Source organism: Cheilinus undulatus, linkage group 6 (assembly GCF_018320785.1).
Source record: "Cheilinus undulatus linkage group 6, ASM1832078v1, whole genome shotgun sequence".
NCBI classification, from domain to species: Eukaryota; Metazoa; Chordata; class Actinopteri; order Labriformes; family Labridae; genus Cheilinus; species Cheilinus undulatus.
This window is the reverse complement of record NC_054870.1, coordinates 4,833,336-4,860,180: the sequence shown is the minus strand read 5'-3', so window position 1 is coordinate 4,860,180 and position 26,845 is coordinate 4,833,336. Positions and strand designations below refer to the sequence as shown.

The window sequence follows — 26,845 nt, the reverse complement described above, 5'->3', positions numbered from 1 at the left end:
TACGAGTTCCTTTCAAACTGGATTCAGTTGCCTTTATTATGAAAACAAGAGAACATTGTATTTTATATGCAGTTCTGTACTGAGATTACACAGCAATTTGCAAACAGAGCCTATTTAAGTGGCAGTAGTTTTGCCAAATGAATGTAGAATAAATAATCCAACAGGTTTTCTACACATCGCATCAATAATGGCAGACAGATCCTCTCTTTTCTTACAGTCTGGTAGTACAATATTTATTTTCAGTTGAAGTGTTACATGTTGAGCAACAAACTTACAGTTGTCTTCAGCCACAAATTTAATGCAAAGATAATGAGTCAAGACTATCCCGATGACTTCTCGAACACTAAAGAACTGGCAAATCAGATGTGACATAATATATACATAATGTCTATGTACATATACAGTTGCACTTGACTTTAGATGGACTGTGAGACACTGCTGTGCACAGGTTGGAGAGGAAATTAAAAAAAAACACCTTTGAATGGGGCAGACAGACAGACACATGCCGATACAAACAGCAAAATAATCACAGACAGAGAAGAGAAACAGAAAAGGCCCATACAAACAGAAACTGATTCATTTACCAACCCCACAGTAGGAATGCAGAGAAACACGCTCACTCACTCAGACAGAGTTCTCATGGACCTGTGCTCAGAAAGCCAAATAAGGAGGGGTCTCCAACAGGTCTGAGATGGGGGTGATGGGGTGTCGGGGTCTGGGATGATCGCCTATGTGTAGAATTTGTCATCAATAACAGGACAGTTTGACAAGAAGGATGCTTTATTTGTTTTTGGTAGTGCGGCTATATTATGTACAGTACAAATACAGGCAACTTCATCTTGTTGTCATGGAGACATGTTGTGAGTCATGTCTTCACTGTCCTGTTTGGCTGTGGAGGGGCGGGGCGGGGCTTTGCTCGGACACAGTGGAGTTTGAGGGGGATGGCGGCCAGGCTGATCGGCCCGCAGAGGTGTCGGGGGTTTGACGTGGAAGTGGTTTCTCTCTCAGCAGCACCCTCCTGATGAAGGCTTGACAGTAGTGCCAGGGGTCAACTTCACATTGGGCTTCTCTCCTCCTCCAGCTGTGGCCCCGGGGCCCATCCTCTTCTTGATTTCAGCAGCCATGGTCATGAAGGCCTGCTCCACATTGGTAGCATTCTTGGCGCTGGTTTCCAAGAACGGGATGCCCAGGGAATCTGCAAACTCCTAGACATGACAGAGACAGGGGGCAGGAGTTTAGACATCAGTTTTAAAGAGGGTCTTTTTTTATTTCAGAACAAAACAGAACACAAAGAAATTGTACAACATAAATGACTGTATAAGAAGTTGAAATAAAAACTTCTAAATATTCATTTACAAAGATCAGAAAATACAGGGGTTTGAAGTACGTTTATGTCATGTTTATTTGTAAAAGCACAAGCATGCATAAAGTTAACAGATACTTCACTCTAAAATATTCATAGCCTGATATAATTTGTGATTCACAATACCCATCCCTAGCTGGGCCTTTAAAAAACCTAAACTCAACATCTCAACAGACAGAGACAATGCTAAACAAGCCTGAAAATAAAGGGAAAAAATGCAATAAATATTAAATCATATCACACTGTAACACAAAGTAAAAAAGGATGCATGAGTAGAGTATGTAGCACTGCCTTTATTTGCCTGGTTTAATATTCTGCATTAAATCTACACAGTAGCTACACCATATAGTGACCTACAACTAGGGCTGAACGATTTGCAAAAATAATCTAAATCGCAATTTTTCCCGAATATTGCAATTGCGATTTAATATGCAGTCATTTTTAGGTTCCTCATCCAATGTGATGTTCCACAAATACGAGCAATAATTCATTCTATATTATAACCTGCACTATATTAGATTAAAGACATGGGGATAAGCAAAATAAAAATAAGAATAACTGTGATTGTTGCTCTAATTGCAAATTTGCTATCAACTGCCATATTGAAGGGGATTTTTACATTATTCTCGTTTTGATTAAGAAAGAAATACACTTGAACAACTAACTTAAACTCTTGAATGCTTGCATAATGTGTAGAACATAAAATCTACTGCTGCAAAAAATTTCATTAAACTGGTATTTTTACAAATTTTCAGGTTAAAGAAATATTGCACTGTCAGCGATTTGAAAAAATTGCTGCAGGCCATATTGCATTTTAATCTAATTGTGATTTATTGCCCATCCCTGCCTACAACATCATGAGCACTACATACATGTGCATCTGAATAAATAGAATTTTCTTCCAGTAGTTACATAAAGTTAAACTTCCATTTATTCTAGATTCATCACAAAGTGAAATATTTGAAGACTTTTTTTTTGTTTTAATTTTGATGATTTCTGTTCACTGTTCACACAAATCTAAAACCCACTACCTCTGAATACTGGGAAATTGTGGAAAAGTCAAATTTGGAAAAGTCCATTTCTGGTTCAGAACACAAAACATCAGGAAAACTGCTGACTGGACTGTTGTCTAGAAGGAAATCATGGACGAGGAAATAAATGTCTGAGATTTTTGGATGCTGGCAAAATAATTCCATTAATTGGTTTGTCATCTTCTTCCATAAATCTCACTTTAGTGGTCCTCAACTGGTCTACCCTCAGTGAGGGCCTACCCCCTTCTTAATGAGAAATTCTAACCCAAATTTCTGTAAATTTATAACCACTTGAACTTATTAAATGAAAAATATTTCACTTTAGAACAAAATGTTACTGAACAAAGTAGAAAGGCTGCGTTGTGGCTTGATTTTCATTTCAGCATCAATATAAATAAGTCCAGGCTTCCAGACTGTGTGAGCACTGCAACTCACATACCAAGAACCTAGAAATTAAAACATTCATCTATTTTTCCTGTGAACCACATTTATCTATCGGCCAAAACCAACAGGAAACTTACAGAGAAATATATATCTACCCTGTATGTCTACACAGGTAAAAATATGTCACAGGGAAGATGGGGGATGTGTGACCCTGACTGAAAACAGCTCCCTGACCCACTATGGGTCCCAATCCACCAGTTGAGAACCAGCACTCTAAAGTGCACACGATACACCAGTAGACATTACTCAGACACCGGATGCCACCCCATGCTGCCCAACAAACAGTCACAGGCCTTTTAAACTGCACCGTCAGCACTGGTTATATTTTTGATGAGGTGCACATCAAGAGGGTTGGCTTCTGCATGGGTTTAGGAATGTGCATGGGTATGCTACACAGTGAAGCCTGGCTATTAATCAGATTTAGAATAATTTGCTACATGTCTTACTGGAGCTGCCAGGTAAAAAAAAAAAAACAAAAACAAAAACAAAAAAAACGTTAGAATGACGTAATAATTTTCTATGATCCCAAAATTTTAAATTTTTAAGAATATGGCGCGCCGGTAGTCGAGTGGTTAAGGTGCGCGCCATGTACGCAGGCGACCCGGGTTTGAATCCGACCCGTGGCACTATTTCCTGCATGTCTCTCCCCGCTCTCTTCCCTGTTTCTGACTCTATCCACTGTCCTATCTAACAAAGGACAAAAATAAATCTAAAAAAAAAAAAAAAAAATGTAAAGGATAAATACTTTTTAAACACACTTTATTACATCCTGAGTGCATTTTTTACTGCAAACCCACAGAAAGTCATTCCCTCTATGTGCCATTTCCATCACAGATGCTACAGGAGGATGTGTGGCTAGTTAGCCGCACTGTTAGCATTAGCAGCACCAGCTCTCAGTATCAATGCTCACATGGCTGTCTGGCACACTTCAGGACTGCTTACACTGTTCATGGAGCCCCGAGTTACTCAGCCTGTCCCGTTTACCTCAAAGAAAAGTTTTAAGACTCACTGTGGATTCTACGATCCCAGGTAAGAGGATTTGTGATTACTGTAATTAGATGATAAAATAGCTACAAATGTAGCACAAGCTTTGTACTGTCAGATAATAAATAGTTCCTTAGCACACTGTCGACTGAAGCAGATGCTGAAACTATGATCTCTTAATAGAAATTAGGAATGTGTTGTGGATTGGAAATTGTTTTGAATTGAAAATCGATTTTGAATTGAATTGTGACTCCCAGAATCGGAAATCAATTGAATCAAAAGATTCTTAAAGATTCACATCTATGTCCGACCTCCATTTTAAAAATCACAGAAAGTGCATTATTTCTTTAACCTGAAATTTGTGTCAAAATAACAGTTACATACATTTTTTTTGCTGCATATATATGAAAATGCTTAAATGTCTCTTTACTTTAATGACAAATTGCAAAATAAAAATAAACAACAAAATAAGAAAAATACAGTCTAAGCACCCAAAATGTCTTGGGAGAGGATTCCTAAACCCCAAATATGGCATAATCTAATGGAATTATTTGACTTCCCTTCCTTTAAACTTTAATAAATGTAAATTGCCATCAGAACTGTATTGCACTTTGTAAAATATATTTTCTTAAGGGACCCATCTTCTTTCTCAATTATCTAGTACTACTTCTCTTGAAAAAAGCAAGTGATTGATAAAAAAAATGCAATTTCTCTCACTAGAGCACTCGATTAATCGACAGAAAAAAATGACAGACTACTCAGTTACAAAAATAATTGATTACTGCAGCTCTAGTAAGAATGATGATTCCCCTTAATATATCAATTCACATTTCATTTTCATTACGAGTCAAAATAATTGCAATTACATATTTTTATCAGAATTGCTCGACCCTTCTGTGGTGTAGATTCAGTAATTACTTACAGAAAGACCTCAAACTTAGTGAACTGGTCTCACTGGGAGCTTTTAAGAGGAGGTTGTTTGACTTGGAGGCAGTCAGATCTTTCTGCAAATGTTTTGAATGATGTGTTTGATCATAGCTGGTTTTAAGAATTACTTGCTGCTCTCTCTTTCTGTGTACTGTTGTTTGACATTTTACTTGTATGTTTACTCGTTGTTTGTCTGCAACTTTAACTGTGCTGCTGCTGTCTTGGCCAGGACACTCTTGAAAAAGAGATTTTTAATCTCAGTGAGGTTGTTCTCTTGGTTCAACAGAGGTAAAAAAAATCAGGCTTTAGGGAAGTTCTCTTTTTTTCCAGTGGGAGTGAAAGTCCCCCCTACTCACTTTAACTGAACTAGATTATTTTGAATCTTTTCCTTGACATTCATCTGCAAGACTTCCTCTTGTTGAACTTCGTAAGAAAGTGCAACTGTCTGTAATATCATCCAACTTTTCTGAAATGATGACTTTGACTTTGGATTGGTAAACTGTCAGGGCCATGAAGTTCACTGTACATGAAAATTTGCTTGTGGGGGGACGAGTATGTTGGTTTAAATATTTTTAAACATACAGAACATGCAGAGGGTCATTGCTAACAACCGCTTATCTGTAAAACTTTCCTCTCTAGTTTGACCCATCCAAGATAAGACTAGTTTCAATGCAGTACTACTAATGCAAAAAAAGAGCAGAGTGGACACAGCAAAGAGAAATGAAAGGACATTTCAAAATAGACAAACCCTGAAAAGCATGATGAAGTTTCAGAGTAAAGGTTTCTGTTAATGAGAATAAACACACAAGTATGTTACCTTTGCTGTTGTGTAATCCACCACCTTCTTTGTCGTCAGGTCACACTTGTTCCCGACCAATAGCTTGTTGACATTTTCACTGGCGTAGCGGTCTATTTCCTGTAGCCACTGTTTGACATTGTTGAAGGACTCCTGGCAAAAAACCCCAGCAAACATTAACACCAAGGTTCATCTGCTACATGATGCTTTCACTGAGCCTTTGAAAGCAACATGAAGATATTTATAAACCAGAACAAATATTTTTAAGGGCGGTTTGTTGACAGGGAGTAGGTCTGAACCAGTAAAAGAAAAGACGACAACATAAGAAAGCAAATCCAAAAAGCAAAATTTAACTAAATGATGTCAGTACATGAACTTCAAGCACAGCACACAAGCTATGAATTAATTCAAAGGGACAGAAAAGAGCTGATTATTTTTGTAGTTTTGACCTTTATACATTTTGACAATAATGGCTTTCTCATACTTTTTGGTTACATTACAGAGGGCAGTGAGCATGCAGGGTTCTGTAGCTCTTGTAAAAGTGTAAACACAAACTATCCCACATGAGGAAGCTGCATTAATTACTGTATATTAAATGTTTGTTCCTCAGTAGTTGATCAAAAGCAGATATCTTTGGTGTCAGTTAGGACTAGATGTGAGTCGACTTCATGCTGTAAATATGACTTTTATTCAGATACTTCTTCTATTCTTTAGACCCCGTTTAAACCTCGCATTAACATCTGGCATTGGGTCACCAAGCTGACTGCACTAGCCCACCTCTTAGGAAAGTAACAGCCCATTCATCATTTCTGTGGCTTAGTTACATCCATCAAGCCTCAAAGGTCAGTTGTTTTGAACTGAGGAGACATTTTAATCTAACCAGCAACCCACAAGTTTTATTTCCGACATCGTCACAGTTTCCTTTAAAAGCATCTTCATGACAAAATGAGGCATTTGTAGCCTCTTAACTTGTCGTTACGTATGCCTACATACTACAGTGTGGCAAACTAGCCACAAGATAAGAGGCTAGCAGACTCTCTTCAACAGCAAATCTCTTCCTTTTTTTGCCATAAATGTTCTTTTAAAAGAAACAGGGAAATGCTAAGCAATAAATAAACCATGCAGGTGTCTGGTCTGATAAGAATGACAACCTAGTTCAAGACAAGTGACAAGTAAGACTGGCCGCCATAAATAAGCCCTGCTCTTTGCTTACTAGAATTGACAGGGCAGTCTTTAAGGTTCCAGTATACATGAGTGTTTACACTAACAAAGCATCCCAGGTCACCTCTGTATGCAGCCTCAGCTATTGGAGATCAGATCGTCTTCAGCGGTCATTAAGGCTGGCCTTACACTAGAGGACTTTGCTAAAACCTTTAAAACACTTTAAAAAGACTGACATCTAAGACCGTCTCACATCTAAAGACCATTTTTCAGCAAGTCGCTGAGTTTTTTAACCTTGCAAAGCAGATGGATTCGCCTGTTTCTGTGTTTCTCACTGGTGAATCCATCTTGCAAAGCTCCCATCTGAACCGTTTGGGCCCAGTCAGAAAGTGACAGGACAAATCAGGAGTAAGGGGCAGTACTTTTGGGGCGCGGCGGAGTTGTGACGTAAGCAAGAAGTGACAAGAGGCTGGTGCAATTATGGAGGAAGAGATTAGTGTGGATGCTGCTATAGTGTCAGTTTTATCAGAACTTGACGACATTTCTTCCTTAAAAGAAGAACAAAGAACAGCGGTGAGTTGTTTTCTTCTCAAAAATGACAAAACTGACATGTCTACTGTTTTTTTTTCTGTTTCTTTTTTTTTTTTTCTTTTTTCAAAATATGCCCTTTCCCAAACACAGCCGAGGGAGGTTTCCAGATGGATGTGGGAAACAAAACCATCTGGTGTGTCAGGTTATGAGTTTTTAGTCACAGACTAAGATTCTGCAAAGACTGATACTGTTGTAATGCCAAGACTGAGGAGAGAGAGACAAACTACTTTGACTGAGTTTTATGTCCACCTTACACCTAATGACAGATCATGGGAGCGCGCTGCAATTTAAGCAAGACTCTCGTGATTTGACCCCAACTTTTGAATTTTGTCTTGGATTTTGAAACCACTTGAAAAGTTGTAAGGTTTAAGTCCAACATAAGGAGCATCCACACCCAAGGATGTTCCTAAGTTTCAATTTCCCTATTTGACTCATTTAAATTTCGTTTAACTGACTAGTCTAAAGAGGAGAATCCCTAGGAAACAGTCAAATTCTTTACAGGGTCATTGTCTCAGCAGGTGTGATGTGAGCCTGGTATACTCTCTACAGCATGGCTAACATTAGCATCTAGCACCGCCAGCATTCGTTACTCTTTGCAGATTAATATCATGCTTTGATGTGCTGCCTCTTTTCACTTCGGGTAAGTTAAACCCTCCTTACAGTTTAAAAGAGTATTAAAGACCAGGATTTCAAGCCTGTATTTATATATATTTAAAAAACTTGCAAATCTTGCGCTGGCTAATTTGATAACCGTTTTACCGATTGACTACGCGCATCCCTATCCACACCTAGAACTAAAGATGACCATTCAGTATCCAGATGCCCTAAAACAGATGTTGATGCAAGGTATAAACAAGGTCTTAAACCTCTGAAATATTAAATAAATGTTAAAGTGTAAACCTTGACCATTAAATTACATTTCTTTGGTTTTGTCACCATTTCTTCAACTACTACTCTAACCCTATGTACCAATACAATGACAAATACTTCAGTGACATTTCAGTTTGTTATAGTCGGCCCAATCAGATTCAGTCAAGTTAGAGGGTAGATATCAATGAAATGGATGAAAAATGTGCCCCTCAGATAATCCAGTCTCATAAATGAATAAAACTGTGAGTTTATTTGGTATGGAAAGGTGCAGGGATACTTGCCTGGTCTGTGACATCGTACACTACAATGATACCATGAGCACCTCTGTAGTAGCTGGATGTGATTGTACGAAACCTTTCCTGACCCGCCGTATCCCACTGTCAAAGGAATGATAGGGTATTATTAGTTTAAGTGCATTTTTTATGCTTTCTGATAGAAAAAAGAAGCAGGTAGATGCTTTAGAATGCATTAAAGCTTGATTAATGGATGTTATGGCGTCAGTTTTAAAACAACAGGACATCTGTGAATGTGTACACTAGGACCAAATAAGATAGCAGTGAAATTAAATCTGACTAGCTAGATAAAACCTTCTAAAAATACATTATTCCTCTAAATGAAATAAAGGCGCCTTTGAGGTCATAATGAAGCAGTAGATTACTTACGATCTGAAGTTTAATGGTCTTTCCGTCTAGCTCTATGGTTCGTATTTTGAAGTCCACACCAATAGTGCTAATGTAACTTTCTGTGTATGTGTCATCCTGAATAAACACAGAGAGGAAGAGTTAGATTTCTCACACATCCTGGTCATTTCCGTCTTCAATGTATACACACACACTATCAGCACCAACAGTCACTTCTAACGAAACAGGGAAGTAGCAAAGGTGCTGGTGACAGAGTTTGTATACGTTACAAACTGCAGGATGTGAAAATGAAGGAGTTGCAATAGTGACGAATTTGGAAACAGTACTAGTAAGAATCAGACATTATTGGTAGCCACAAAAAATGTCCTCCTGGAACCCAAAACTGGTTAATTTTGTTTTCTTAATTTCCAAGCTGCACATTAGAAAGGGTAACTGAAAACATACACACAAAGCTAAACTGATCAATAATCATTTCTAATCCAGATGAAGTACAGGCCGGTTCTGCTCTCAGATTCATAAAACTTCATCGTCTGTCGTGACAGACAACTGTCTTAGGCGTGGCACAACATAGAGTGCAACATACCAACCACAGAAAAATGACATTAAAACAATGCATTCCTGGCAACAGACTAAAAATGGCTACTACAGTAAGTTAGACAGGATTAAAATATATATTTAAAATACTTTGTGAAAATATGCCTTGTATGAGCAGTGGAGACATAGTTGGGAAATTTTTATTTATTTAAGATGTCATTTTATTAGTGTTAGTGTTTGTGTAGAGCTGTGTAGCTGTCATCAGTCTTAGGCTGTGAAGTAAAGAAAAACTTGAAGGTACTAGGAGTCACTGCAGCACAGGCGTTTTTAGACCCTTTTAGGTGTTCTGAAGCATCCCTTAATTTCCTCTCAGCACCCTGGAAGAATAGTAACAAGGACACATGCAGAGGCCAATCCCACCAGATTTTTCAAATTTGTCAGAAACTTTTGCAAACATTTGAATTTAAATGTAAGTTTGAATATCACAACTAATTAATCAGCAGAAAAACGCACAGATGGGGAAGAACTAGGGAAGAGAAAATATCTACGCTAGTGAGCTCATACTCACTAAAAATAAAACCTGTAGATATTGAACGCTGTAAGTTAAATTAAGCTTTTATTAAAGAGATTAGCCTTTACCCCTTCAGGTTAGCTTGTCCTCTTGCTCGCTATCTAACTTTAGTTTAAACTTTTTAATAGAGAAGAAACCTCCTGTTTAAAATTAACCTTTAAATGCAAAAGTGGGTCAAAAATGACCAAATGAGGTTGCTAAGTTATTCCCCAGTTTTAAAATATGAAATATTAAAAGACAAAAAAAATGAAATCTAGTGTTGACCAAAACACAGTAAAAGAGAATACTGTTCACCGAATTCAATAAAAGGGAATATAAACATATTGATCTTAACACAGGTTATTTTTGAACAATTTATGAAAAAGTGTTGGGTCTAATCACTGACCGCTGTACTCTCCTCTATAAATGGCAGAAAATCCAGAGGTTAATAATGCAAAAGGTGGGCTATTATTAGTGAAATAAAATTTAGCTGTGCACAACTTTACTGGACAGAAACACTATCGAAGTGGTGGGGAGAAGTTTATTGCAGGAAAGGTAGAAAACTTGTCAAGTAATCATTTCATAAAAATAAAATATATTGACAATAATTGCAAAAAGATCTAGATCCGTGTAGATCTTTTGCTTGTGTTGTTCTTGCTCTTGATGGTACGTCGCTTTGGATAAAAGCGTCTGCTAAATGACATTGTAACATTGTTGTATTGTAAAAAAGCATGCTTTAAGTTTAATTCCCTTTTAAAATATTAAAACATGCTACTTATTTTGCTGAGCAGAGCACCCCTAAAGGTCTCATCCTAAATCACCCCTACATTTGTCTCTCTCCTCTGCTCTTTATCAGTCTGTTACGGACACATTGACATGTGCATCTTTATGAGACAATTAAAAGACTTAGTAAGACTTATCAGCCAATCATTGAATACAACAGTGGTTCACTGAGGGCAGACAGAGGGCGGAGCGGAGATGCAGCAGGCAGATAGATGCACATCTTCATAGGCAATCAGACGATCATGTTTGTGAGGAAGTGTGCTTCTACGTCCTTGCAGGCATCATCATTGTAAAATAATCAGAAATAACATCTATTTTCTCTGCATCCCCACTGTCACTATTACCCACCAGTGTATTTTCCCTTTCTCTCTCCAGCTTTGGGTTGACAATATGACTATCTGGTTTTTCCGTTATAACTTCAGTACTTTCAGTACTTTCAGTATTATTGCTCATACTAAAATACAGCTCCCATTTTTTGACAAGACTATGTCTACTCTCCTTGGCCTGCATTTTAAGAGGAAACATGCAATATGCAATAACATTATTAGCTATCAAGACAAAAATAGATTATGTAATGATTAAACCAGTAACAAAGAATCCATACTAATAGAAGCTATTAGCAACATAATTTTATTTAAAATAAATCCCCAAAGCTTTATTTGCCACTTAATTGTCACATTGTTATCTGAGGATGGCTTGAAATTAATCTAGCTACATTAAAATGTCATTATAGCATAGTGATTACATTCAGGACGTGCCTCCGCTGTTAAAATGGACAGTACACATGCTGAGAGGGAAATTATTGCTTGCTTTTATAAAGACTTTTAAACTTGTTACTGTAGATAAAGACTTTATATAGTTGTTTATTGTGAATGCTTAAACTACAATAAAGATAAAATTAAGATTTGATAGGCAGCCTGAGTTATGCTTTTGTATTCATATTCAATACTTGTATCATCTTAAGCCTGTGCAGCACGTTGATCAACTGACATTGTTTTAAATGTGCTGTTTAATACTTTTGAACTTGAACTGACCACAGTTTGTACATTAGAGCATCTTTTCCTGTTCATTTAGGTTGTTACTGAGTTAACAACAACCCCCAGTTAAGATGGTGAAAAAAATCTGCTTTCAAAACCAAACCAGCCTTCGACAGTCTGCCCCAGACTATCCCAACAGAAAAACACATCTGCCTCCTGTTTCCTGGAAGAAAAAAAAAGAATTAATACACTGTTTTCTGAAACTTACTGCAAATCGGAGAAGAAGGCAAGACTTTCCAACACCAGAGTCACCAATCAGGAGGAGCTTGAATAAATAGTCACTGTGAAGGAAGAGAAAAATAGCTGAGAGGGTTTTCATGAATCGTTAACCAAGGGAGAAAGTGACAGATTACCCTTTAAACTACATAAATGGCTGCCGCAGGAAATGCCAGCGAACACAGACTAAAGGATTCTGATCTCCTGCAGCTCATTCATAACAGAGATGAGCCTTTCTTGTCTAATTCTTGACTTCATGTCAGTTTCAGCTGGATATAAAAATGTTCCTCAGCACTGGTATGTAACTTCTTTTTGCTGAGTGGCCGAGGGTCAATCTTTCAGCAGAAAAGGAAACAGTTGGGACAATGAACTCTGCTGAGCTCAGGAGCTTTGACAGAAGGAAGTGTAGCAAGCCAGCAGATCATGTGAGTGGACATATGAAGCTTGTTTAAAGGAGCAGGGAAAACCAAGAAAAGGCGTGATCTTTCCTTTGCTACAAGTTTTACCGCTCTTCTCCTGATGTCATTTTAGTCCTTATCACGTTAGCCACTCACATCACTGAGAAGGTAATTTTTCTTTAACAACATTAATATAGTTCCACTTTTTGTTCATGGGCTTAAGTTTCCTCCCTTGTAAAAGCCCCTGCTACCAAATTGGTACTTTCCAATAACCCAGACACAGCAGGATCAGAGAGGAGGGAGCAGCACGGCTGCTGGATTATAATTATGATTATACGGATTGATATTATTACTTTTATTATTAAACACTGTTACTCACACCACTCACATACCAATTTGGGTGTGAATTTCAAACAATAACTAGTACTGATCATGTTGTATAATAATCTGCATTATTTGACTCTCCAAAACCTGAGTGGTTTCATTGGGATCTGTGTATTTAATGGCCAGCCATGTTTTTTGATGACAAAAAAATCAATGTTGTCAGCAATGTTTGCCCATCGTTATTGAAAACAAAACAGAAAGAGCCTTTTCCTTGTTTGTGTTGAGAAGATTATAAAGGCAACTGTCCTTTAATTTTCTTCAACATGCATCTAGATTGAACTCAAAAACTGCACTAGGTGGTGTTGTATTGTTTTTTTTTTTAATATAATCTTTATATAAATGAGGTCTTTTGACTTTATTCGCCTTTATGCCATCTTCTTTTTCTCTCTCACTTTCAAAATAATCTGAGTACGTGCCATGGCCCCTTCTGCTCCTCACTTAAATTAAAGTGAGAGCTTTTGTTATGGGAGGGGCAGAGTACACCATATGCTGTAAAGGGAATGAGGGAACTCCCCTTTAATACACTGGATAAAACCTACTGAAAAACAAGTCTAACACAGCATGAGGCAGAGTAGTCATTTCATCTTGATAATACTGGTCTGACAATTTCTGTAAGCTAAAATTGTACTTGAAATTGAAACTTGATTAATCATCCAGTGTAAGTAAGCAGCACAGAGAAAACCCTGCACTAATGCACAGCTTTTATGCAGACAGCTAGGAATCACAAGCAATTTCTATAGTCATTATAACACTCTGGAATGGGAATAGTGCTCAGTCATTGCAATCACAAGAAAAATACAGAGGAATTTCATGACTAGTCTTTTAAAAAGGTGGTGCATTTCATCTTTAACATCTCTGAGAATTAAGACTGAATGTATCCTGTATCCTGCAGGTTCTTATTATGAAATGCTCAACAGTTTTGATTCTCAAAGAAAACTGTCGAGACACGCACATAATGAAAAGGGTAGGGCATTTTTGTTTTATTAAGATGATCCAGCCAAAATGACCCAGCCTAACACTGTCTCACTCAAACACAGATTTGGACAGCCTGCAGCTAACATTCAAGTCTAAACCCCAACCTGCATCACTCACAAAAAGACTCATTTAAAATGAAGCAATGTGGTGATAATCCTTCACTTCCCACATGCTCAGAAAGATCTGTTTGTGCAGCTAAACAAACTTGAAACAACCAGCTTTGCCTGTCTAATATTTAGTTTGTAAAGACCTGTTGGTGTTAAGCCTTGCTCTGTTCCCTCTGCCTCTGCTGATCCACTGCAGTACCATAATTTTAAAGAGGCCTACATGGACATGAAGTCTTCAGGTGCAGTTACAAATACTGCACTTTTCTTCCAATTTCAAGGACTTCTCCTGTATGGTATGATTCAAAAATGTAAAATCCTGGGAATGAATGTGGAGTAAAGAAAATATACAACTTGTACAAAATGCTTGTGCAGGACTCCAAACTAGAGTGTTTTCACTCCAGGCACAACTGTTTTGTCCTGTGCCTGGGCGGGGTTACTACCCCTTGACCTGTATGCAGTCTGTCCGATACAGTAGGTGGCGCAATGCAAATAGCTGATGCAAAAAAACACAGAAAAGAAGGGACAGCCATGGCAACCATAACGGCAGTCTCAAGCCAAAAACTGACTGGCACCGAATGATGCGATGCACCAGTCTGGTGCCGGTGTGTTTTGGGCTTCAGACGTGGTGCCCAGGTATGCTATGCTTGTGTTTACACTGACCAAACAGAACTGGACTCGGGATCAAAACCACTTGGATCTGGGCACAGGTCCCTTACATGAAATCATTCTAAAACTAAAGTCGGTTTTTACTGCGTCTTGTCACGCCCTATCTTATTTCATAGCAGCCAATGCTGCATCACCGTGTCTCCACCCCACTGGGGAGGGAGTAATTGGCGAATTAGAATTTTAAAGGATTCTTCACTATTGGGAGATATGGCTAATGGCAGAGGTCTGCGCTCTCTGGGTACTTTTCTAGTTTTAATGTGCTTTAGCCCTTTCATCATTATTAGAAATACATTAAAGACTCTCAAAAATTACACACGCTTTGAAATGTTTCACTCAATATTCCATAATCACAACAGGAGATCCACATAAATGAAGGCTTGCTGACAACAACACATCGACCATCCAACACCATGAGTGCAGGACAGCATCAGCAATATGCAGGTACTAAAAATTATTCAAATAAAGCCGTAACACACTGTCCTACCTAGATTCCACGCATGTGAGAATCAGCAGCAAAATCAGCAAGATTACACTGATTCATAATGTAAAGCCCTGACTGCATGTGAACAATGAGGTACAAAGCAGAAGAAATGCAGCGCTATGGGAAACACCCATAGACTTCTCTCTCCCCCTCTTGCACATAATAGCGATCATGTAAAGATTAAAAAAAAAAAATCAGTACTTTACAGACCATGAATAGTAGACTTTACAGACCAAGAGTTTTCAGTGGGCAGTTTTATCAGAAGAGGTGGGAGAAAAAATCGATTCTTAGATGCATCGTGATTTGGAGGTGGAGAATCTGAATCAATTTATAAAAGTCCAATAATGGATTATTTAAATATTTAATACTGTGGAATAGCCAGAACAAAAAGGTGGAACTCTGACACAAAGTGCATAACAGGAAGATTTAGATTACCAGTTGTTCATCTGTGATAAGGGCATTTTTATGCCTGTAATTTTAGATAAGTAACAAGGAAAGGATGCTGCTATCTTGGTCCAGTGCAATTGTAACTTTTCAGTTTACACACATCTCCCATTATAGGATAGGAGACATCTAATTTATCTCCTTTTTTCTAAACACAAATACATTTTTTTATTATGCTGGACACAGTGAGGACAACAGAAATAAAAAAAGTGCTTCACAATGCGTCAATAATCAATAAGAATTGAATCGTAGCTCTATGAATCGTAGCTGAATTGAATCGTGAGGCACCTAAAGATTTCCACCTCTACTTATCAGATTCTTTTTGTAGACTGAACTGCAAATTTTGGTATCAGGATTGGTATCAAAGGAAAAATGAATCAGAACATCTCTTAATGCTCCTTAAAGTCAAAAGAGGCCACACTCAGGCTAGAAGGGTTAGCGTGTAGCTGAGGTTAGATCCATGCATAACTAGTTCTTCAGTGTGATGTGATATTTGAATTTTGTGAACACAAGTTCCTCTTTTTCTGTGTTGCGGGCAGTTGAACTTGATGACCACTTCATTCTTCTCCACAGGGCGATTACCGAGTCTGCTAATCTGTCACCCTCAGCAGTAACCCAATGTAGTCAGCTGACAAAACAATGTAGCCACAGTAGCCTTCCAGGTTGAATAATAATAACTGAATAAAAATTGTCACTTTGCCAGTATGCACAAAAATGTTCAATGGTGGTAGATACCTCATACTTGCAGGCTAGGATAACTGTCAGATAGGGTTCAGACCTGACTCAGTCTTTCACTTTGCATTAGAACCATCAGGGACCATTACATCCCTTTCTGGCTTTCCATCCTCCTCTACCTCCTACATTTAGTTTTTGAAACACACTAATTAAAGGTTTCAATTTTGGAACAGAAACAAATATGTTTGAGTAATTCAGCTTGTACTGTTAGATTAGGCATCTGAAAATGATCTTTTATTACCTAAATACTAATGCAGAGTAATTAACTGTTTGCCTGTGATCAAGATTATATAATTACTGTCCTTGACAGCACAGCGTGTACTTTACCGTTTCCACCAAGTCAGCTCTCACTCTAAATTTAAGTGAGGAGCAGAGGGAACCTGGTTACTATCAAAAGTGACAGAGCTAAAGAAGATGACAGAAAGGCAAAGAAAAACCACTCAGTTAATGGGGCCATGTTAGTTTTGAGAAGTCAGACCTTGAATGCTGCAGGGGTGTAACGATTTATCGATCTGGATCGATATATCGATTGTTAGAGCAATGATTCAGTCAAATCGATTAAAAGTATAATAATCGATTTCCATCGCCATTTTTACCTTACCCTTTAATTTTAAAAGTCCCCCCGCGTGCTTGGTAATGACAGTTTCCACCCAGCCATGAGTCACAATGCTGAATAAATACTGTGCATTTAAAACTGAAAACTGCAGCACTTTAAAGTGAAACACAAGCATTTGTTCGCTTTGTTAAAGAAAGTTTTTCATGTAAATGCCTTTAACATTTGGCAATAAAATTCTCAAAACATATCAATATTATGTATTGTGAAAGATTGTGGTAAATGGGTTGAATCGTTTTTCTGAGAATCGACATAGTATTGTGATGAAACTGGTGATTTACACCCCTAGAATGCTGTGAGATGCTGTGCTAAATTTGTAGCATGTTCGGGTCTGCCTTTTGTGGCAACATGTCAAATTTTTTTCATCATTTGAAATTCGTGCACAGAGTAGTATATAACTGTGATGTCTGAATCAACCAGAACAATCCTAATCATAATTATTGCCACAACTTAGCAGCTGTATTGCATACCTTCAAAAGGTCAAACATGCATTCATTCTGGTCACAGTCTGGGACTTGTAGTTACAGAGAAATCCAAACAAACAGATAGTCTGATTTAGGGGATGCCGGTATACATGCCAATACCAATCCCAAGTACTCTTACTCCTAAAGCACTGCAAGTAGGAGCAAAGTGCACAATATGGCGATATTTTTACATTAATTAGGATGCAAAAAGTGCACAGTTGAATGGTCAAGAGGAGAGCTGAGGAACATCTGATGAAAATGAAACAAAGTTTCAAAATAATTTAAAATAAGTGCCATGCTATTAAGTACTCATATTCGTACTCCATATTGGTGAGTACCCAAGTGTACATGCTTGCATTTGGCCTGAATAAAGGGGGTATCGGTGCACCCCTAGTTTGATTTATAATAATCCAAAACTGTTAAAGTACAGCAAAGAGGAGAAATGAACAATAAACACATTGATATCAAAACTCCAGCATCAATAGGATGACGGCGGTATTGTACAACTTACTACTCATAAATCATCCTGACTCCCAGGGCCATCTCAGTCCCACCCCCCTACTCAATTAATGTTTTGTGATGCATTCCAGTCATTCTCTCTTCATTAGGCCTGTGACTGAGTGGATAATGGCCTACCCTTTACTAAGCTGTCCAATCAGAGCTTAGCAGAAATCTATGTGATACTATACTGACTAAAAACAAGAGTTTGAAAAAGCTACCAAATAGGGCTACTGACTAAGCTTTGTAACCCTACTCAATGCAACACAAGTTGTTAAAGTCAAACCTGCAAATTCCAATAATCATCATTTTATGAGTCCTTACTACTGTGTAAACAACCTCAACTTAAGCAGAGAAAACAATCTAAAAATGCCATTGATAAGAGTCAAACTGTGCCATTTAGAAAATCCACCCGGCCTACAATTGCTTGTTGCATTTCAACAAGAGGTTTGGATAAGGAGACAGGCTTACACACTGATCTAGGGCTGGGGGATATGGATTAACATTTTGACATTTTTTCTGAAAAGAAATAACAACAACAAAGTTATGTCTGAGTCAAATCCTCAAGGGTAAAATGCCAAACTTTTATTAACAGCCAGCTGCACAGTGTCAACATGAAATGGACATCAACAATAAAGTAAATAAATAACAATTAATTAAAAATGTCACTTACATCAAACACAAATAAGCAGTTTGATTTGGCGTAACCATTTCAAACATCATCTTGTGGTCATAAACGTGTTACTTCCTGTGGCTCTTATTCAGATCATTTCACTAAGTACGCAGCCAGAGATGAGCAAATCCCCTCCTGATATCGTTTATCTGCCTGATCCAGACTCAAATAGCTAGATTCAGAATCATAACCATGGACAGATAAAATTACATGGGGCTGATCCTTGGGGTCAGTCTATACAGCTCAGTTCTACACTATGTTACTGCTCTCACCTCTCTGGTAGGCTTGTGCACAGCACACAAGAAGCTAACAACAATGGCTTTAAGCAATGTGTAGCTATTTCACTCCTGGTACACCAACAACTTCGGCAGCTACTAGCAATTTATACACAGCCATGTTTCAAGGAGTGGTGGTCTAACCATTAGTTTAAACCAATGAAGACGAAAGGCAAAATAATACATAAGAGGCAGTTCACTTGGTCTGCTGCACTGCAAAGAGTTGTACATGGACTGTACGGCAAAGTATGATAACTTCATTTGTTTATTTCAGTTGTTTTCCAAAGTTGGGAAAGTTGGGTACTTCTTCTTCCCCAATATGCCATCATTTCTTGTGTTAGACCATAAAAAAGTTGACTTTGTCCAAGACCTCACCTCTCCTGGTTAAAAAAAAACCTTCTTTAGATTAGTAATTAGGTGTACTAGATGCCAGGATGGAAGTGATACCACACAACAGATAAATGTCTACATGCCACATTATTTGCTCATGTGCTGTCTGTCATCAGGTCTGGTATCACCAATACCAATGTTGATCCAATACATCCCTCTATAACACTGCTATCACATCAGATTAGAGCATAAGAAATGGACTACATTAAGCCTTACATGATTGTTGTTTCTTCTGAGTTCATCCAACATCCCACTCACAAATGGCCAGATGAAGTCAGAGGGAACTAGCATAATTTTTAAGCAAAACAAACAATAATTAACCATAAGAACCTACATATTGCCCACCCCTACACCACACCATGCTGTAGCTCAAATGCCTCTACTCTGCTCTTTTGACAGAGACTTTTATTGAGTAAGTAGATCTTGAGCAAAGTGTATCTGGTCCACAGCAAAGAGCTGAATCATTAATACAAGATGAAGTAATCTGCAGGAGATCAAATATCCTCGTTCAACGTAACGGCGAGACCTATGTGATTAACAAATGAGATAAGTGGTGTTTGGACACAGCTTACCATTGGGAACATTCAAGAATGAAAATGTGGAGAGTGAGCTCAAGTGACGGATTGCTCAATGCTATACTGTGGTGAAATCGAGGGCTTGTCCTGTTGCATGTGACCTACACATGACTAAGAGGCTGTCTCACCACTACTAGACCATATGACTGAAAACTGAGTCATGCTAAATACCAGGTTAAACCGTTAAACTACCTACCTGGATGTAAACAACAGAGGGTTGACTCCACTTTAAGTAGCTTCACATTAATAGTGGCAGGTAAATAATGCCCATCACACGAGACACCTAAGTAAAAGGTTTTCAATTATCTATTATGGGAACGGTTGATGTTGACGAATGTTATTTGAAATTTAATCTTCCAAACTGTTATTTAAATTTATTCAACAGGGATGCAATTTAACAAAGTTTCAATATAGAACATGGAGCTGATGAGAGATTTTATAACGTTTACTAATTTAAAACTCTTGTCTCTAGTAGGGCCTTTAAGTATACAATGTATAGCATTCAGTGGCATGAAACTACACTCCCATACTGCATAAAGATAAGACAAATGCATTTACCCCAGTATAACAAAACAGAACTACTATAAACCAACAGGAACTGTGATGAAAAAAAAACAGTAAGGGTATGATTAACTTTTACCAACACCTGACCTTTGATGTTCAAGATTTTAAAACCAAGTTTAACATTATTTCAGCGTCATGTGCTCAGAATTAACAGCCTTTAAGAGAAAGCTCACTGCCCAAATGTAGATGTTGAATGTTACACTTTCCAGTAACGTTAGCTAACATTCTGGTTAGCTAACAATGGTGTCTTTATGCAGAACAACACCTGGACCGCATATGAGCCAGAATGGCCCTGTTTCAGTCACCACTCTAAATTCAACACGGCACCTTTGTCTTTTGATTATTTACATGTCAGAATAAACGCATCGAGCCGACACCAGTCTCTACAGCTAAGGTGATGCCGCTGGCCCGACAGCTGGCTAGGCTAACGATGATATACGCAAATTTTTATTGTTTGGTAAATGTCAGTCATCTCCGACATCTTTAACGCCCTAATCATATGGTTTTCATAAAATGTTCCCCGTATCTTTCAGCAAGGTGTACAATAAGGCTAATGTCAGCTGATGTTAGCGGCTAACTTAGCTCCACTGCTAATTTTAAGTTGTTTGCCAGCACTTGTAAGCTAACGGCTAAAGCATATCTATCTGGACATAATGTTCATAAAGATAATACTTACTATTCGGGATTCATTGTTGACTCCTTATATAGTGTACTTCCTGTCGTCAAAGGTCTCCTGTTTTCTGTCTGTGGATCAGCAGAGCTGTTGAGGTAAGAAAAAGGAAGCTGTGGCTAGCTGACACTGCTCCCAAAACTACGGCCGGCTAGTTGTTTCTCGGTGAAAATCCAAAATGGCTGCAACTCCAACCAGGAAACAGCTAACATTAGCCAGCTGGTTAGCGAAATCGGGAATAATACAATCTACGAGGCTTATTTTTGACTGATGCCGTGGCTCTCTGAGTGATACTGGTTACTGCTACAGTAGCGGTAAAACTACAGCGAATAAAAACGGGTGGTACCGGTAAACCGGATCCTTTCTCCTCCTTTCGTTGACTGTGTGTCTTTACCGCAACGGCAAACTGTCAAGCCAGGGAGGGATTACGTCATTTAGTGAAACGTGGCAGAAAGGTATCAGCCAGTGCCCCGCGTCAACTTCTGTACCATACCTAACATCCGGAAAAGCTTTTCAGAATAAAGCTATACTAAGAGAACCCACTACAGTCCGCCCATGCTCATCACCGAGGCTCTTATTTCTAAGGGTTTAAGCAGAATTTCCGGCCACGTCGCATTTAAATCTAACGAGCCTGATACATCCTACACCTACAACACATACATTCAGTATGTTCTCATCGACTTGAAACTTTAAAATCGGAGGAATTTGAAAGTTGGGGGATTTCTTGAATAAAAGAAAATGAAATAAAGAGTCGAACTGGTTAGATAAAGTCATATATATGACATAAAAGCTGAAGTTATAATAAAGTCATAATTAGATTTAAAAAAGAAAATCAAAATTATGATGTGAAATAATAATTATGATATAGACTGAAAAAAATATTTTGAAGTCTTTAGTAATTATGAGATTAATAAAAAAAAATGTAATAAGAACTAGATATTGTATAGGGGATAAAAAGTCAAAACCATAAGATACAAAATTCCAAATTATGATATTAAAAAGTAATAAAAAATCGAAATATTTAGATCAAGAGTAAATATAACATTTCTAGAGAAAATGTTGAGCGAGGAAAATAGAACTTATGAGATAAAAAGTCAAAATTATAAGATTTAAAAGTGAAATGTGTGAGATAGTCCAAAATTATGATATTTAAAATAAAGATAGTGAAGAAGAAAAAAGATTGTCACAAATCTTGGATAAAAAGTCAAAACTATGAGATAAAAGTTACAATTCTGATATTAAATGTACAAATAATGAAAAAGAAGCCCGTAAGTCTGGGAGATATATTCCGAATTATGAGATAAAGGTCAGGATTATGAAATAGTAGGTCATAATTAAAAGTAAGAAGTCAAAATTATGAGATAAAATGTGAAAATTATGAAAGAAAAATCAAAATTCAGAGATAAAATTCATAATTACATGATTAAAAGTAATAATTATAAGACAACAATCAACATTGTGAGGTAGAAAGTCAAAATTATGAGATAAAAGTGAGATTTATGAGAAAGTAAGTAATAATTGGAAATAAAAAGTTGAAATTATAAGATAAAATGTCTAAATTATGATATTAAAAGTCACTGTTATGAGATAAGTCAAAATTATCAGATGAAACAAGTTGAAATGATCAAATAATGGTCAAAATTATATTTAGAGTGGAAATGTTTGTATAAAAAGTCAAACTTATGAAATAAAAAGTCATAGTTATGAGATAAAAAGTTGAAAGTATGTGATAGAAAGTCACAGTTCTAGGATGATGAACTTATGAACAAATGTGAAGTTAAAATAAGTCATAAAAGTATAAATAATCAAATAGATAGTCATAATAACAGAATAGAAAGTAGAAACTATGTGATTAAAAAGTCAATTTTTTTAGATAAAAGCCCAAATTAGAACATGGAAAATCATAATCTGAAAATATAAAGTCAAAATTAAGAGATAAAATGTCAACATTTGACTTGAAAAATGTAAAGTATGTTATAATTATTCATAATCATGAGCTAGTAATTCATTATTGTGGGATAATTAAAGTATGAGATAGAAAGTTAAAATTTATACTTAAATTATGACTTTACCTCACAATTGTGACTGATTCAATCATAATTTTGACTTTTAATTTCATATTTAATATCTCATAATTTTGATTTAAGTTTCCTTTAAATAACTGATTATGAAAATTGGCATGCAATGAATAAAAATGTCTGATTGGTGGGAGTCAAACAAATATGTCATCGAAAGTGAGCGTAGAGTTTTTTTTTAAATTTCAGCCTAACCTTGTGACATGTTAAAATATTACGGTGTACTGAGGGTCTCTTTCACTGGCCTATGGGCTTCCACATGACTAAAACCATCTCTGAGGTAGGCTACCTTTCCTTAGCAATAATAATAAATAATCTTAAATTAATCATTTATTGATCTAGAAACTTCTGCTCCAACTAAATGCTCATATAAAACCTACGAACATTACTCATGGTTGCATCATCGCTGCTGCAGTGAACAGCCCCACAGGCTGCTCATGTCAGCACCTGTACACAGGTACACATGACTCACCTGATAAAAACCTATTACATTTACATTCCTGATGTTAAGGATCATCCTCAGCTTTACTTTTATATTCATACATACAGGGATCCATTCTGAAATCTTTAAGAATGAAATATTATTTTAAATGTTTCAGGTTAACTGCCATGAATGGTTAGTGTATCTGTGCATGAAAATACTGAGCAAAACTCAGAATAGTTTAAAAAACTCAACTGAATGAACACACTGTTGTAATGGGGAAAAAGGACAAAAAGACACGCAGTGACACAAAGATGATTTCTGAAAAATGTTGATATTGAAGACTTAGTTTTGACTTATATTTTTTTACATTGCTGTTCAGATTTGCAGATGTTTGTACTCAAATGAAAGTACCTGCACTGTCCAGCATCTGCAGTAAACATAAAAATAATAACAGGTGGACAAGCAACCCAAGAGGAGAGATTACATCTTCACCTTTCTGATTTTTCTTGTTCTGGCCAAATACTCTCAGTTCAAGTGTCTGTAACATTTTTTAAAGAAATGAGGAATTATAAAGAAATGATTCAAACTTCCTGGATGTAAATGGAAATATGCTTTTTGGACATGATCCACGGCAATGTAAACCCCTTTTTACTTTGTCAGCACAAAAAAAAGTCAAGAATGCTTTGTCAGCGTCTTTTCTTCCCATGTCAAAGAGAGAAGAAAAGATTCAAACCATGTTTTCAATAAAAACTGATCCAATCTTTGTTTAGTTTTCAGTCAGGAGGTGACACTAAAATGCTGAAAATTACAACAAATTCTTAACAACCAGCCATCAGCACTGTGAATCAAACTGATCCAAAATACAACACCTTTTACTGTCTTTAGGTTGGACATCACCTCATTCAGCTCCAGCTGTAGGTGAGAAGCATCCAGACACTTAATATAAACTGCTGAGGGACTGTCGTCCTCTTCATCTGCTCAAAGCAGCCTGGGAAGGGCTCATACATTTGGTCTCAAGCTTAGTTAGTCAAAAACAGTAATCCAGTGTAGAAATCCAGTTGAAACTGGTAGGATAAAAAGCTGATCATTTAACTTAATAATGGGACATAAAACAGAAATGTAGAACAGATGTAAAAACGATTGAGCTCCACTACAAGGGCACTCAGACCATGGCAGTCTGTGTGTGCCATAGCACACTTGAAACCCAGAGTCCAGTTTGTTTGATTTGACCAGTGTGAATGCTCCCTACCCTGCTCAAGCATGACACTCTTCCTTATGTCCCTTTCAAATGTGCCACCATTTAAAAAGAAAATAAACAAGCTTTCCAGCAGTATAAGATTTATTGCCAATAAGCATTGTTACAACAAAGAAATAATCTACCAAACACCAATTTCCTTAATTTTGTGCCAAGTTCACGTGCATAAAATTTACCTTCTTACTTTCTTGGCCCCGGCACAGATGGGAGGTGGGCTGTGGCGCCATACCATTACTCATGCAAGAAGCCATGAAACAAGCCAGGTAGCCATCATGTTGTCTTTCTTGATCGTTCTGATTGATTCTGAGACTGCGTGATGTATTTGAACTCAGGCCTGGTTGGGTTTGAAGCAAAGTTAATACAACTGTAAAAACACTCACATTAATGCTCTATCAAATAATGTAGAAATACAGATGAAAATGTGTAAATATCTTTATTGCACAGTGGAGGAATATGGAGAGAACGTCCAACAAAAACTAAATTACATTTTAGTCTTCTTGAAACTAAACTTAAGTGTTGTAACAGTTTTTTTTTTATCACCTAAGATCTGTTTTAGCCTGTCTTGGTCTCATCTTCATGGAAAAAAGGTTGCTGGCTAACAGTTTAGTCGACAAAATTAACACTGAAGTGAACCATATTTTCAACCTGCAGCCAACTTTCATGCCCTTTTCATTTAGTGTTTCTCAGAGAGCCTGCTGCCCACTCGGCCTGATCAGATAATCAACCAGACAGACTCGTACAGCAGTGCAGCAGGCCAGTCCACCTGGTCCAGCCTGGAGCTATCGAGTTTCCACTGCCTCAGAAAGCACCATGACTTCCTGTTCTGTGGTTTCTGTGTCTGTTTGTGGTCACAGCCTCAGGCACCACTCTCAAATGTAGATCATTCCTGTGTTTCTCAGCTGGTTCACAGGGAGAGGACCTGGTGTCAAAAGACCCAACAGCCTCAACTGAGACACAGCAAACGTCCCTCTGTTGATAACCTGCAACAGATTACTGGCTTTCTTTGACCTGATTGAAGTTAGCTTGTTCTACAAAGATGTAAAAGCTCTTAGATCAAGGGGGTCAAACTCAAAGCCCAGGGGCCAAATCCAGCTCGTGGTGCAGTTACACCTGGCCCGCCAGATCATATGATATTTTTATTAGAACTGGCCCACCAGTATGAGGTCTGTAGATTTCCTCCAGTATAAAAATCTAACTTAATCATGATGATTTATAATATCCTTGTTGAGTCATAAAAATTAAAAAAGTACACAGTAAAAACAATTTGATAAAAAGTCAGGAATGTGGGAAAGAAATTCATGTTTTCTCTATATTTTCAATTTTCCATCTCACAGTTGTGACCAAAAGTTATGGTTTTGACTTTTTATTACCTCCGCCAAGGAGGTTATGTGATCGGGTGGGTTTGTTGGTTTGTTTGTTGGCAACATAACTCAAAAATTCATGGATGGATTTTCATGAAATTTCAGGACATGTCAGAAATGGCATAAGGAAGAACTGATTCGATTTTGGGACTGATCCAGATCACTGTCTGGATCCAGGAATTTTTTAAAGGATTCTGTACTATTGGGAGATAGGGCTAATGGTGGAGGTCTGCGCTGTTAACACTTCACAACCGGAGATGGCAGACATGAGTAACTTCAATTCCAGGAGCATTTTTTGGTGTGTTTCTATTCAAAGTTTTGGAGTTTATAGAGTTTGAAAGACGCACGCCCGGTCGAGGAGAGGAGTCAGAGCATAATTGAGAGAAAGACAGCGAACTGCAGCAAGAATACTCACAATGCTGGGAGGAATAGAGGAATATTCACTCTCTGCCATGACTTCCAGTCGTCCAGTGAGACCATGGGTGAGACTGTCAGTGCATCTGTTGGCACCGGCAGGCAACGCTTCCGCCATGACAGTCCACACATAGCAAATCTGATGCTTTGCCTCACCATTTGAAACTCTTGATTTTGACGTTTACCTCATATTTTGACTGTGAAAAATCATGATTTTGAATTTTATCTCAGTTTTTGACTTTTAAAATTAATGTTTTCAGTGTTCTATCTCATATTTTGCCTTTTAAAAACATTATTTTGACTTCAAATGTCATGTTTTTAACTTTCAAACTTATAAGTTTGACTTATTAGCTCAGATTTTGAGTTTTTAACTTATCATGTTCACCTTTTGATTGCAAAATGATTTATCATCAGTGCCAAGGTTTTTACCCCCATAATTCATTTCTGGTGAGAATAAGGTTTGCATTTTGTGGTTA

At 37.4% G+C, this 26,845-nt stretch overlaps 1 protein-coding gene across 1 annotated transcript; it reads right to left on the bottom strand.

Moving 5' to 3' along the window:
* On the bottom strand, positions 1-21,258 carry LOC121511013 (ras-related protein ORAB-1-like). Its single transcript, XM_041789483.1, has 6 exons — positions 20,847-21,258; positions 11,921-11,993; positions 8,830-8,925; positions 8,449-8,544; positions 5,567-5,698; positions 1-1,205 (listed from the first exon to the last, which is right to left on the bottom strand). Exons 1-6 carry the CDS (start codon positions 20,858-20,860, stop codon positions 1,005-1,007), a joined length of 612 nt encoding a protein of 203 aa, XP_041645417.1. The 5' UTR covers positions 20,861-21,258; the 3' UTR covers positions 1-1,004.
* Positions 21,259-26,845: the final 5,587 nt, after the last annotated feature.

Excerpts from the sequence above, each read along its gene's own strand:
- LOC121511013 (XM_041789483.1), bottom strand. Across the intron at positions 5,699-8,448 it reads TGTACGATGTCACAGACCAG|GAGTCCTTCAACAATGTCAA; the intron begins GCAAGTATCCCT and ends GTTTTTTGCCAG. Across the intron at positions 1,206-5,566 it reads TGGATTACACAACAGCAAAG|GAGTTTGCAGATTCCCTGGG; the intron begins GTAACATACTTG and ends TGTCATGTCTAG.